The sequence below is a fragment of the Engystomops pustulosus genome, chromosome 5 (assembly GCF_040894005.1).
Source record: "Engystomops pustulosus chromosome 5, aEngPut4.maternal, whole genome shotgun sequence".
Classification (NCBI taxonomy): Eukaryota; Metazoa; Chordata; class Amphibia; order Anura; family Leptodactylidae; genus Engystomops; species Engystomops pustulosus.
In genome coordinates this window covers 21,202,744-21,217,529 of record NC_092415.1, presented here as the reverse complement: position 1 = coordinate 21,217,529, position 14,786 = coordinate 21,202,744, and the positions used below count along the sequence as shown (strand labels likewise).

At 36.9% G+C, this 14,786-nt stretch overlaps 1 protein-coding gene across 6 annotated transcripts in view; it reads right to left on the bottom strand.

Annotated features, from left to right (window-relative positions):
- The window catches only part of CSMD3 (CUB and Sushi multiple domains 3), an 804,446-nt gene that overhangs the window by 449,557 nt on the left and 340,103 nt on the right, over positions 1 to 14,786 (bottom strand). For 3 of the 6 annotated variants that reach the window (XM_072151297.1, XM_072151299.1, XM_072151300.1), the window contains one exon: positions 295 to 372. The exons of the other annotated variants lie outside the window; for them this stretch is intronic. In XM_072151297.1, the coding sequence (XP_072007398.1) occupies positions 295 to 372 (78 nt within the window). The remainder of the gene's footprint in view (positions 1 to 294; positions 373 to 14,786) is intronic. 6 annotated transcript variants of the gene reach the window in all.

Sequence of the window (14,786 nt, the reverse complement as noted above, 5' to 3'; positions counted from 1 at the left end):
CTGGAACTGTAAGTCCATGGAAACAGAAGGACATGTCTCAAAAATAGATATTTGATTTTGTAGACCATTGAAAATATTCAAAATGGAAGCAAAAGAAAGCAAACATGGAAAAAAAACAAATATGTCACCTTATTATTTGAGACATAAGGTCATCATGTTAGAAAGAGCAGCATGCAGACTACAAGCAAAAAATACATACGTTAGATATTAAACAATGCCGTGATTTTAGGCATACACACAAACACAAGAAGTCAACGAGGCACCAAAAGTAGAAACAAAAATAGTTACACTCACAGATAGAAAACTTGCTGCTGATGTCTTTCCCTGGAAACAATTTAAATCCTCTAGACTTATAATCTATGGACTTTTTCACTATTTAGGAAAACAAAGAAGAACATGTATAAGGCAAAACAGTCTTGTTGAACCATTTTTATTAAAATTGTGAAGGAAAACATTTCTTTGGAGTTATTTATGGATTTTTTTTTAAAGAGCCAATATACATTTTGCTCAACAGTTCTATGTAGTAGACTTAACAATGCTTCAACTTTGACAATACTAGTTGCTCTGAGTATATTAAGATTTGGAGGAGCAGTTTTAATGAAGAGAAGATCTTGTGATCTTTCATGTGGGATGTCAGTCAACCGCTTTTTAGAACTATCCTCTTTTAAGAAGTTCTAGATCAAAGAGAACGCACAAAGAAACCTAACTTGTAAAAAAAATAAAGTGATGTGGCCTTTTGTATAAAATGCCAGAACAAGTAAAAATGATAATGAATTATAAACAGAGATAATATACTATTTTTTACTGACAAACTCAGTTCTGATACATCTAATTCTATGAAATATCCTTAAAGGGGTATTTCCATCTGGGCATTCACTTTTAATTTGATTCATCTGCCATATACCGTACATACTATTAATATAATAATGTAAAATAATGTACCTGTGTGAAGATAATTTATCATAAATGCTGCCAAGTTGTCCCCTAGAAACAAGATGTTGTCCTTGGATACGACCACCGCTACACACTGGCAGCAGTGGTAACACATGCACTATTGAGCCCTGCCCGACCACCTGAATTCAGCATTAATTACCACAGGGTGTCTGTGGGACCTGCAGTAACTCCCGGACATTTCATATGTAAAAACATATGTGCAATAACTCCAGCAGAGGTGGTCGTATCCTATGACAACATTCCCATTTCTAAGGGACAACATGGCTTCATTTATGGGAAATTATCTTCACAAAGGTACATTTTTTAAACTAACATCCAATTGAAGAAATGTATATATATATATGACAGACAAATTCAATTAAATACTCCTTTAATACGTGTTTTGGCGCAGTTGTGGAGCAAATAATGTTTTGCGACTTTCCATTGCACCAAATGAACAAAGGACAATTTGAAGTCACTGTGACACCAACTCTGCTCTGGCCCAAGTTCATGAAACTTGCATAGACTAGTTTATACAATAGGAGCAAATTCATGAATTGCGACTTTCCGTTTAGGCAAGTTCTGGCGCGAAATGACACCAACCTGGTCTATGTGCTGCGACTTTGCTGCGACTATGTGCTGCGACTTTTGATGGTATATAGTGATTTTAGAGACATCATGAAGAGCCACCTAATTATAAATTCCTGTCATTGAGTCTAGTATATTTATATTAATACTGGATGTTTTGTAGTGGTTCATGTAGGTGTTTGTGTGTGATTTATAGTCTGTGTCTATTTTAAGAGAACTTTTCATCATCTCCAATAACTTAAATTCTCTACACCCTTTATTAGGTGCCTCTCCTCTGGTTCTGGCTTCATTGCAATGCTCTCTCAATAACCCAACATTTCTGAGTAATCACTGACAATATTTCCAATGTCCACTGTCAGATGGGTGGAGCCATTTAAATGATAATTAGGTCTTCCCATTGTCAAAAGGGTGTTCTGGGATGGAGTAGACATATTGGCTGTACACATAGAACAGTAGAGTTCTTAAAATAATCATACTGATTGCTCAGAAATGGTGGGGGCTACAGAGAAAATCCAACTAAGGTCTCATGCACATGAATGGGCCACAAACAGGTGGCGGATATATCGGCAATGAGTGACTACTCCTGTGGCCACGTGGAACAGATAATGTGCGGTGAATCTAGGATGCAAAAATGAAGGGCTTGTGTGATTGTTTGAAAGTTTGCACCTCTACTATGGATTTTACAGTTATAACAATGGAGATATAATAAAAAAAAAGACCCTTCCACAAATTCAACTCAAAGGGAACTAAGAGTAAACAGATTACCGCACATTCACCATCATTATTTTCTGTCCCCTCCCATGAGTGAAATCCATAGCAAAAGTGTGAACATTCTTCTTAATTTTTTTTTCTATGATAGTCAACAAAGCATTAATGGTGAGGCCGAACTTGTTCTATTTTTTGAGACTTTTTGTCCCAGTTGAGACTTTTTTTTTTCCAAAAAACAGAAAATGTTTTTAAAATTAATGTGGGGTGCATGTTGGCTCTAAGCAGCCATGGGGCATGTGCACCACCATTTTGGGGAGCGATGATCCTCTCCACAATCACAGTGCACACGCGCTGTGGCTGGTAAAAGTTGGTGTGCTTGGCCCACTTTAATTTAAAAGCTTCTGGCAGCATTGCAAGCTGGATTTGAATAGATAAAGCCCACGTTCTGGTCCAGCATTGCATGTTGGTGTTACTCATGGTTTGAGCTAGACACAAATTGACTGAAGTTCGTACCCGTCCAGCACTAATTGCAGCCCATCTTACTGCCATTGTAATTTCTCTAAACAACACTACCTATGATATTCTTGCCTTAAAAGTAACCGACAGACATTCCAAACTGAATCCTGGATGGCAATGTTAAAATTGTTGTAAATTTTATAACCGGCTTCAATTCTATGAAGCTGTAATATTGCTTTAATAACAGCATAAGGGGGAAATTTATTATAGTTTGTATGCCTAAATACCAACATACAAGCTGTGACTTTGACACAATTCCTGGTTCCTGGAGTCAGGATTGTGACTATTTCTCACTGTACGTCACTTGGGTGGTAAGGAATGGGGTGGCAGGCCCTGCTATACTATGAAAATGTGTCAAGCACACAAGACTACACCCACCCCAACCTGATCTATATCAAAATGCAGGAGCCTCTAGATATTTGTGACATTTCCTGAGGGCTGGGGCCAACATTGAGCACTGGAATGTAGAGACATTATGGTTAATTTATTTGAGTTAAGTAAGTGTTTTTAAGAATCATCACAAATCCTAATGATGTTTTGAAAGCAAAATTTATAAAATGTAATATTTGTATTACTTAATGTAAAATAATCCACACTTTTTAAATTAAAAAAGTAACACAACTTAAACTATATACAGCATTCATTTTGTAACTTAGCATGCTCTCTCTCAATTCAGAAGCCGTAATTTTAACAATTTCCGTAATGAAAGGTTAATATAATGAAGATATGAATTATGACAATTAGAGCTGTGTAAAAAAAATGTTTGTAAATATTCTTGACTTAAGCAGTAAAATGTATTTTTAATTTACTGATTTTTTTTCTTCTTTTTTTTTGTTTTTTTTTCCTTACAGTTACATACAAAACAAACAAAGAAATAAATATTTCTATGATGAAATGTTGGAGTGAAAAATATTAGCAAAATAAAAAATATGTTATATTGGCTGACATATAATTATCTAAAATAATAGAAAAAATCTAAAGACCATGGGGAATTAAGAATGCTCATGGTGAATCAGCAGAGATACATTATTGGAGATGAAATAACTGGAACCTGGATATTTTGCCAAAAGCTTTTAACAGGCTACTTATTTATTAATTCATGCAGAGAAAATGTTGCACAAACTGTTCGAAATCTTGGAACAAAGTAAAACCATTTATATGCACCCAAGTATGACAAAAGATAATGTGATCCATTCAACTGTATAAAAAAGGCATCTACATCTGCTTTTTGCTAGTATCCAGGCTGTTCAACATTTAACAAGTGAAATGGTGCTCAGAAATAAATATATAGTATGGGGAAAGGAGACAAAGGCCATTCAGTCCAGTATGGTTATGTCAAGCCATAAAGAGAATGATTTAAAAGAAAGTGAACTATTGGTTAACTCAACTTTCATGACCACAGTATAAAGAATAAAAAGATTTTTAATGCTATTTTCTATATTTTCTATTCAAAAAATAAATAATATAGTTATTTTTATAAAAAAAAAACCTGCCACTTCCTGTTCTGTAGAGATGACTTCCTGTTTTGTAGAGATTTGTACTCATGGTATTAATATTACAAACAAGCTTAGGCCTCCAGCTACAAAACCTGACCAACAAGTCTTGGTCTCCATAATTTATGTGGCCTACAAAATCATCATAACAAATTGAAAACCAACAACACAGAATCCTCAATTTACGATGGTTGCTGTTCCACTCTTCGCCTATCCCTTACAGTGACCTCCATGCTGGTTGCAAAGCGTGTCTACAACACTCACATAGTCAGTCTTCTTAGTCATCTTCCCTTTTTTATGTTTTCTTGTGTCCAATGCAAAGCACATTCTTAAGTTACAGTTACCAGTGCCGACAAGATATATAGAAAATAATTTTAAGAAATCTATTATGTGACAATTTTGTGAAAAAATCTTAGATCTGCGGTGATCACTGGTATGAATTATTGGATATCATTAGTCTAGGATTAAAAATCACACAAAAGTATCAATCTACCAAAGCTATATCTTATGCCTGCGTTGGGGGGGGGGGGGTTGTTCTTGTTAAAACACAACCATGATGAGTCTTGAAAGGTAGTTGTCTTAGGCGTGAGGAAGGCAAAAAATTCTTCATTGTGCCTTAAACAGTCTCAAAAAATCGAGAAAAAGAGAAACAAGAACAATTGAGCTATGTGTGATATTGTGAAATTATGTTAAGTTATCTTAGATTTTCTATAAGTATATATAAAGAGACATCAAATTCCAATGTACTGTGGCATAAAAAATGTTCACATATTAAAAATTTATATAGAATCTATTTGGGATGTGAACTCATAAAATAGCCATGCATATTAGATAAAAGTATTATATTAATAGTAGCTTAACCAACCTATGAATAAGGGTCGGTGCTTCAACAGGCTCCAAACCCAATAATATCTAAAAATACTAAAATAAAGAGAATAAAATTTTTTTATGTATTCAAGATTCTGCCTCCGAACGTTGTACTGCACAATCCTTCAAGGATCTAATAGTTTATTTATGGGCTACTTGCAGACGACTCTTAGTTACAGATGGACGTCTCTGCCCACTGTGACCTCTGGTGCTTTACTTTAGTCCCAGGCTGAAATGATTAGGTGTAAGGTGTCTCTAATGAGGTTTTATTGATAACCCTTGTTCCAATGAAAAAAAAAAAATTAAAAATCCACTCGGATAAAAAAGTTTTTTTTTTGGAGTTACAATTATAAAATATATCTGAGCCTATCTTGTAGGTAACCTGGGGACTGCCACTTCCTGTTCTGTAGAGATCACTTCCTGTTCTGTAGAAATTAGTACTCTACAGAACTTATGTGCTTCTTCTTATTTTATTTTTGCACCCCTTTTTCAAAAGTATAGCACCATATAATAAATGCTGGTTAAGATAATGATAATAATAATAATAATAATAATAACAATAATATTACTACTACTACTACTGTTACTACTAACAATAATAATAATAACAATAATACTATTCGTATTATCTGGAAATACATTTTACTTATTTGTTTTCTTAAGGATTATGAATTGATAAGTATTATTATTTGTTTATATTTTGTATGAATTGATAATAATTAGAATTTTTACCTTTATATCTTTTATCTTAAGTAAAGGTGAATTTAGATCACATTTATACTTTATGTTAACTACTAACTTTAAAATGTGGTCTTGAGTGATGACATATTCTTCATTTATAGATTTATTTGGGTTGATGTTTGAACAAATGTTGACTAAAGGATCATCTTATGAAAAATTATTTTGCAGATACGGTCCTACAGATTATAGGCAATTATGACCATTACAATCATTACTGTACATGCACTATAGTATTAAGTGATTAATGATTAATCTTTCAAAGAAAGTCCTGAAAACATTTGTGGACAAAAGATTTTAAAGGGGTTGTCCACTTTCAACAAATAATTGATATTGTTTATGTAATGAAAAGTTATACAAATTCCCAATATACGTTCTCTATCAATTCCTCTTTCCTTCCTTCAAAACTCATCTTATAAATTATGCAAATGAGTCTGAAGGGCTTCTGGGGTTGTTACCCAAGCCTCTCCATGCTGTAGCTTCAATGGTTCTTACACTCTCTTACCTTCCCTCTGATCTCTCAGCACTTCCCTCTTCCTTCTACCTCATGTAATCTCATGGAAGATGACCCCCAGAAGCCCTTAGGTGCATTAGCGTAATTTTTATAGTCGATTTTAGAAGAAAGGAGGCCATGGATAGCACATATAAGAAGATTACCACAGTCACAGTGCCTGGGTCTATGAGTAAGATGGATTTTGATGGATGGGTTTTCCTTTAAAGGAAACCTACCACTTGTAGTGGCAGGTTTCCGATGGAAATACCGGGCACCAGCTCAGGGTGAGCTGGTGCCGGAGCTTATTTTAGTTAGTGTTTTAAACCGCGGTATCGCGGTTTAAAACACTTTTTAAACGTTATAGCCGGCGCAGGCAGGTACGCGCTCGGCGCTTACCGTGCGCGCGGCTACATAGGAAGTGAATGAGAGCCGCGTGCATGGTAAGCGCCGAGCGCGTACCTGCCTGCGCCGGCTATAACGTTTAAAAAGTGTTTTAAACCGCGATACCGCGGTTTAAAACACTAACTAAAATAAGCTCCGGCACCAGCTCACCCTGAGCTGGTGCACGGTATTTCCATCGGAAACCTGCCACTACAAGTGGTAGGTTTCCTTTAAGTTGTGGAATATATATGTGAACAAAATTAGGGAACCAGATCAATTACCAATGCTGGATAATTATTATAACTGCATTATAATTAGAAACAATTACCTTCTAATATAGTGTTTTGTTCTATTACCCATAAAAAACTAAAGTTCTTAATTACTTCTTTCGAGAAATTATCTTGTATTAGCATTGTTTCATTTAGGGAACACTTGTTATATGTACATTATAGAGCAGTGATGGCGAACCTTTTAGAGACCGAGTGCCCAAATTACAACCAAGACCCACTTATTTATCGCAAAGTGCCAACACAGAAATTGACTTAGTGATATATACTCCCTGCTCTGTCACAGCTTTCATTGATACCAGCACCCTGAGGACACCAATAAAGCAGAAAGTAGAAGAAATTTGGATTATTGTAGCTTTCCTCCAGAGCTACAATGTTAATCCAGATCTGTCCACACCTACCCACTCCTGCAGTAGTCCCAGGTAGTGCTGTCACTTTAAAGTAGCTCTGTGCACAGCAAGTCCTGTGCTGTCTGGGACTGCAGAAAGATACCTGGAGTCCTCTCTGGTGATGGCCTAGGTGCCTACAGAAAGGGCTCTGAGTGCCACCTCTGGCACCAGTGCCATAGGTTCGCCACCACTGTTATAGAGTGTTACGTGTGTGAGATTACAACCTCATACCGCTCAAAGGGTGTATGGAGCTGCGATGCAACCACGTCTGTGCTATCTCCTTGGAAAATAAGTCACCTATAGGGGACTTTTTACTCTATACTTAGATTTTTTAATGGTTTTATTAGATATATTTCTTTATTCCGCTGTTGAATTAGACATCTACTGGAAATATTCCCCGTCAGCTGATATGACAAGTTGTGGAACGGCTTAAAAACGAAAGACGGGAATCAGACGATGGACTATCTGCTTATCATCTATATGACCCTGAATACATTGTTCTAGCAAGTTCTGTCAAATCTATAGATCTGGTGATAATCTTCTGTCATTACTAATATTCTAACTGTCAGGTCCGGTTTTCGAAGACTGAACTTTTTCAAAAATTCTTCACCATCTAAATAAATAAAGTAGTGACTATTTTTTGTTTGTCTATGATTTTCCTTTCCAAACAAGGTCAACTGATGAACTGGCGAAATTGAGAAATGAATACAAAATTGACACTGATAAGAAGATTAGGAAATTATATGCGCTAGAAGTTCCAATTCAGCAAAGTGCTTAGGTGAAGGAGAGGAAAGACAAAAAAAGATCCGGCTTGCCAGAGCTCTTAGTCAGCAAAAAAAACAAATGAATTAAAATGATTGCCCTTCTGCTTATTAAGAGCGCTGTCTGATAAATCTCACGCTCCGCAAGGTCAACGCTTTGCTTAAATACATTTTTAATCAGTAATGCACCATGATGGTGATAATTGGCCGGCTCGCAGATTTGTAATCATTTGATTTACAGAATACATCTCCCTGTGTATGTATAGAGTTTCTTTATGCAGTTTATAAAAACTAAATCATGTGCCACAAGGTCCTGATCCATATTCTAATGAAAGATAATTGACAGTGTGTTTATACACAATGTAGCATTATGTCAAGAGTGAACGTCAAATGAGATTATAAGTTCAAGGGCAGCAATTTAATAAGCGAGTAATGATCATAATATAATTTGTAGTAGGATAGATCACAGGAATGAATCATCCTACAACCTGTAGTTTAGATAAATGTGTCTAATGATAGCGAACCCAATTACTAGAAGCCAGGGCTCAGCTTATGTACTTCCATCATAATATCCACAAGAGAATCTATTTGTCAATTCAAAGGTTAGTTACTGGTGGTTCTGGTGGTTTCAAAGCACCAAATGGAATCCAAATATTTTCTGATTTGTTTCTGATGATTCTTGTATAACAACTTAAGTCTAATGGATCTGTTAAAATTTATATTGATTTCAACTGGCTTTTAATGATTTTAGGGATGAGAAGATTCACTTAAATTAAAAATCCTGTTTGGACCCAGTTTCCAATACGGAACTTGCTCCAGGATCTGTGCTTTTTAAGAATTTATGATTTAGGAATTGTGGCTCCGATTCTTCATGAATCTGGTGTTTCCTGCACTGTCCTGACTAGTGATGAGCGAGTATACTCGTTGCTCGGATGAGTATTTGCCCTGCTCGATAACGAGCATTTAATTAAAAAAAAAAAGTGAAGAAAAGTAAAAAGATACACATAAAACATTTAATTTAATTGTTTAATTGAAAAAAACTGTGAAAGAACACAGTGCAGAATAGATTGCCGATGTTCGCGAACATCTGCGATCTGTTCCGGAGACACGCGTGCAGAACGGTGTTCTCCGCAATAGTATTTGAAGAACAATATGTGTGAAGAACACATTGCAGATGTTTGGCAACATCTGCAAGTTGTTCTCTACACATATTGTTCTTCAAATACTATTGCGGAGAACACTGTTCTGCACGGGTGTCTCCGGAGCAGATCGCAGGTGTCCCAGAGACACGCGTGCAGAACGGTGTTCTCCGCAATAGTATTTGAAGAACAACTTGCAGATGTTTCCAAACATCTGCAAGTTGTTCTTCACACATATTGTTCTTCAAATACTATTGCGGAGAACACCGTTCTGCACGCGTGTCTCCGGAACAGATCGCAGATGTTCCCGAACATCTGCAATCTGTTCTGCACTGTGTTCTTTCACTGTGCTCGTTAAGTTTGTCATTTTACTGAAAAATGCTCAGGTCTCCCATTGATTTCAATGGGGCTCGTTACTCGAAACGAGCACTCGAGCATCGGGAAATGTTCGGCTCGAGTAACGAGCACCCGAGCATTTTAGTGCTCGCTCATCTCTAGTCCTGACCAATTTTTTGGCTGCACTTTTAACATAGGGCGTGCAACACACTTCTGTCTGACTTTGCATGTTAAATGTGATGCACGATCCGACTGTGCACTGGAATACCCATTTCAATGATGAAATTTGTGTTGGGTAAAAAAAAGTGCAGCCACAACACGGGTACTTCTTTAATACCTGTGCAAGCAGTTTGCACATAAAAGAAAGTGCAAAGTCTCACAGAAAACAGGTGCCCCTAAGGAAATGTGCCCCAAATGTGCCCAAATGACCATACCAACAGCATTTAAACAGTTCATGCCCATGATCAGTGCCAGCAGCAATCACAGGCATTACTAGAGGGGGGGGTTGAGCCAGACCTAAACCCAAACTGTGCTGTTTGACTTCCCATCCTTAGATGGTTTCTGTTATTATTGTAGTAAAAACTGAAAATTCTGACCCTTTCGGTTTTCAGCTGGATAGATTTTCATCTTATAAGTTCTGTGAGTGCTGACTTTGCCCCACTTATCAAATTATGATAAAAAAAAAATCACATTCACATCTATGCTTTGATCTAGCGATTTCTTGAGACTTTTATAATCAATCTAATTTGTTGTCTAATTTTTTTGGTTTCTGTTAGTGTTTTGAATTCTTTTGGATTGTTTCACATCTATTAGGCTTCTGTTATTACTGGGATAGTGGAAACTGAAACTGTAAAAAATTCCAAAACAGGTCCATTTTTTTCTAATTCAAAAACTGTGTTTTAGAGAAAAAGAAAGGTTACTATAACAGTTTTCAGGACAATTAGGGAAACACCAGTTTAGAAAGAATATTTTTGGACCCAAATGGAATCTTGCAAAGAAAAAAATCGAGGCAGCTTCGAGGAAAAGCAAATCTCAAATGTTTCACTCATTACTATTCACATGTTGGTGGTTTTTTCACACATTGCTATATGTTTATTTAATTGGGGAACAGGACTGTTTATCTAGAACAACAAGCATTCTTGTCCCGGGATGGTGCTTGCCATTGGGACTCACATTCACATTCAAGCAAAAACGTTACGATTAAATAATAGGCATAATCAAAAGACAAGAGGACATTTTTAGGGGTTATGAAAAGGAATTTGTGGACTTATGGTATTGGTCTTCATCAACAAGGTATGTTCAGAAGTGTTAGGTCACATAAATATGACTGATACAATAAAAATATAATATTAGTCTTACAAGTTTGTTTTTCAGTTCCAAAGACATATTGTCATACTACCTTGTGAAGCATGTACCTTGATATCAAGCATGACCTGCAAGAAGCCTTATGATATGATACAGGATTAAGGGTAAATAGAATATTAGGCTTCTTGTAGGTCATGCTTACAAGGCAGCTAAAAGAGGCATGGTATTCCTTATCCAATCCTGGAAAACATATTTGCATATTTTCCCAGAGTTCCCTAGTTGAGTTTCCATGGCTTTAAGTATCCACACAGCAGCATTATTGGCAGTCTCCAAAAGGAGAACTCTTATTTCCCAACTATTAGCAAGAAGACATTTTGTTGAGTTTGGATTAAAACGTAGTAAATGCAAATCCCAAAACCATATTGCCCAAAAGTTCTAACTTTTTAGAATTTGTATGTATAAAATCAATAAAGCTGAAATTTTGAGGGCGGGGGGGTCCAAACTTGGTTAATACATATTCTTTATTAATTAATTTATTTATTCATCCATAACACATTGCCTAACATAATACAATGTCTAACAATGCGTTTGGATATTATACATATCCGTCAATGTATTATGAATGAATAAATCTATACAAGGAATATAGTTTGATCAAATTTCATCTAGATCGATTTTTTTCTTATAAGTTCTTTAATCGCTATGATTTCTTGACAAAGGGGGGTGCATTATCAGTAGTGTCTGAGAGCAGAGCTGTTCTAGTTGCTCATGGCAACCAATTAAAACACAGCTTTCATTTTATAAACTGCTGTTGGAAAATTAAATCTTAGCTCTGATTGGTTGCCATGAGCAACTAGAACAGTTTTGCTGTAAGGCACATCTGATAATCTTCCCCATGAGAAAATACAATTCTACGTCATCAACGCAACGGCTACTGCAAATGCTGGTGATATCTCTGCTTAAATGACCCCTTTGTAAGAATTATATGTCACAGGGTAAACCAGAACCCCCTTATTAGTAGTATTAGTGGAATACAGAGTTATAAATCTTAAAACAGAGGCAAAAAATGTGTCCTTTGGCTCTTAATGGAAAGAAGGTCTAGTAGATAGCTTTTTCTTCTGTTTTAAAACTCATCACTCATTTGATTCAGATCACAGGGCTGCTAAGTGAATTCTGGGAACCCAGTCGCTGTTGCTTAATAGAATTGCAATATCTTCCACTTAACAGCGAGATGATTTCCAACATTAAGCTGTAATGTTGTAGTTAGTGCATGGAATGATGTGACAATAAGTAATGGTGATACGGTATCATGTTCTGCCTAATTAACCACTGTACAATAAAGGATATTGCAATGTTAATGAGCAATATGCCAGATAATTGCAAAGCATCTTCAGCTTGTTTGTGCTGCACATATTAGTGGAGAGGCATTTCCTTATCTGTTTAACATAAATATCGGTGATCAATGAACTTGGAAAGTTTCACGGAATGACTGAGCAAATTCTAGATTGTGTCGTCTTTCGGAATTTATCCCTAGTAATAAAAGGAGATTGTTTGTGGGAAAAAGCTTCCGGCTCAATCGGCTGTGGCCCCCATTGTAATTGTTAAGTCAAAGATGGACGAAAACTTGACTTTGCCAATAGCGAAGACCAGACTTTTGTTTACAGTGTTGTATTAGGATGCCAATGGGCCATCGTTAAAAATCCTTTCTTGAGGCCCACCATTGAACAAAGTTTCAACCAATATCCACAATCCCATAAAAATACTACAAAAAATGCTGTGTCCTTAAAGGGAACCTAACAAACCACTACCAGTATGTTGTCAAGCACCTGAACACCTTCCCGATTGTGTTTCTTTCATAACCCAGTATGGTGAAATCATTCAGAAAATCTACTTTGAAGTGAGATGTAAATTCGTTGTATAAAGTCAAGTAGGCAGAGATTTTAACACTAAAGTCAAGCTCTCTCTTAGTCAGAAAGTTGCCTTCATTTTAACTGATGGTTCTGCATCAAGAGACATCACTAAACAGATCTTTTGAAGTCCAATGCCTGATGTGAATCACAGAGGAGGAGGCTTTCAAAGCTCCACACCTTGACTTCAGTGTTAAACTCCCCTCCTCTTTGACTTTACACAACCAACTTACATCTCACTTCAAAGATTAACTAGAAGGTGTAACAATGCTTGACAATATTCTAGTAGTGGCTTATAAGGTCAATTGCTGATGACAAGTTCCCGTTAATATAGTATACATGTATGAAATACAGTGAGTGTACTGTACCATGTAAAAATTACAGAGGGGCTGGGGGTCTACCTAGCACAGAAGCCTATGTAACTTGTGCTGCCTCCTCTCGGCACTACAGCTGCGCTTCAGGGCTATGTGGTGAGTATGGAGAATGTAGAAGATGTAATACACTGTTTCTACACTCTCCCCAAGGTCCCCCGGCTGTCTCTGGGATCCATTTTTCTCTACAGTTGGGATCTGTTCAGGAGCAGAGGAAACTGCAGCAATGCCAAAAGTCTGGTACACCAGGAGACTCCTCACTTGGCACAAGACAGCCTTGACAACACCTGATTGCTACAGACTTGTCCTCAGCAGCCTGCTGGATTATTCACTAGCAGGGAGACAGTGAGACAAGAAGGAGAAGCCCCACTCAGGAAGCTCCTCCCCCCTCTGCTAAGGTATATCGAGCAGCAGAGACGACAACACTGCAGTGCCTTAGCAGGAGTCTATGTCTTATCTGTGAGGACACAGTAAGAGCAAGCCAGGCTAACGCCTAACTGGATTTGGACCCCCTGCTGTGAGCTAGGATCGCCTCCCTCAGGGAAAATCTAGGCGAAAGACGCTTTTTTTGACTTTACAAGACATCTACGCTTTGCAGCAAACGCCAGAAAATACTCACTTTTCACTGGATTTGGACTTTTACAGGGGATTCTGGGTCATGCATACATTATGCAAATGGCCCAAACCAGGAAGTGGACTTTTGCTAGGTTCCCTTCCTTGTTTTTCCCCCTTCTGTGTCTGTCTTTCAATAAAGCTTCGGGCAAGTGTTACCCCAACCCCTTCCCCTTCCACCCCGCACCTTTTTCCGTTTTTACACTTTGTCGTCGCCGTAATTGAAATGCAATGCGCGTTTAGTTAGGTCAATTGAGCGAGCAGTCTGCTAGTATAGTGTTTTCATGGCATAATTGAGGATTATACTCCTGTGTGCTGTCAACACTATGTATGTATCTTAATTTATTGTATATGTCGTGTTGTGGTCTGTGCTGTGACACAGTAGATGCTGTATGCCTGTGCAAATGTATGTAACTTTGACTTATGCTCATTCAATAAAGCAATGCCAAAAGTAAAAACTTATATAGGTATATGAATATTCATGTAGATAGTTTACCCTCTCCCAAGCAAAAGTAATACTGTGTTATGCTGTCAAAGAGCTGTAGAAAATGTATAATCAACAACCGGTTTCTTTGTTCCTATCTATGGTAGGATTTCACAAAATGCTATAAATAGTGTAGTTTTGTCTCAAAGTTGTGCTTTTTGCTTCTCTCTAGAATATAGCATGGATACCTTACACACATACTGTAAATATTTAGCAACTTTTTGATTACTGAACTAAACGGTGCTATGCTGTAGCCCTACTACTATAAATAAACAACGGATAGAAAAAAATGTAAATTTGAAAATTATATGTCAAAACATTTTTGAGTGTTATCTAAATGACCTCTTCTGTAAATAAGCAGGATGATTCTGAAATATGGTGTGTAAGAAATTTGCGGACCTAAATAGAGACTCAATGGGGGACGTGTATCAAACTTTTTGTTTGCCCTATTCTTTATCTTTTGTGACTTTTTTTGTAC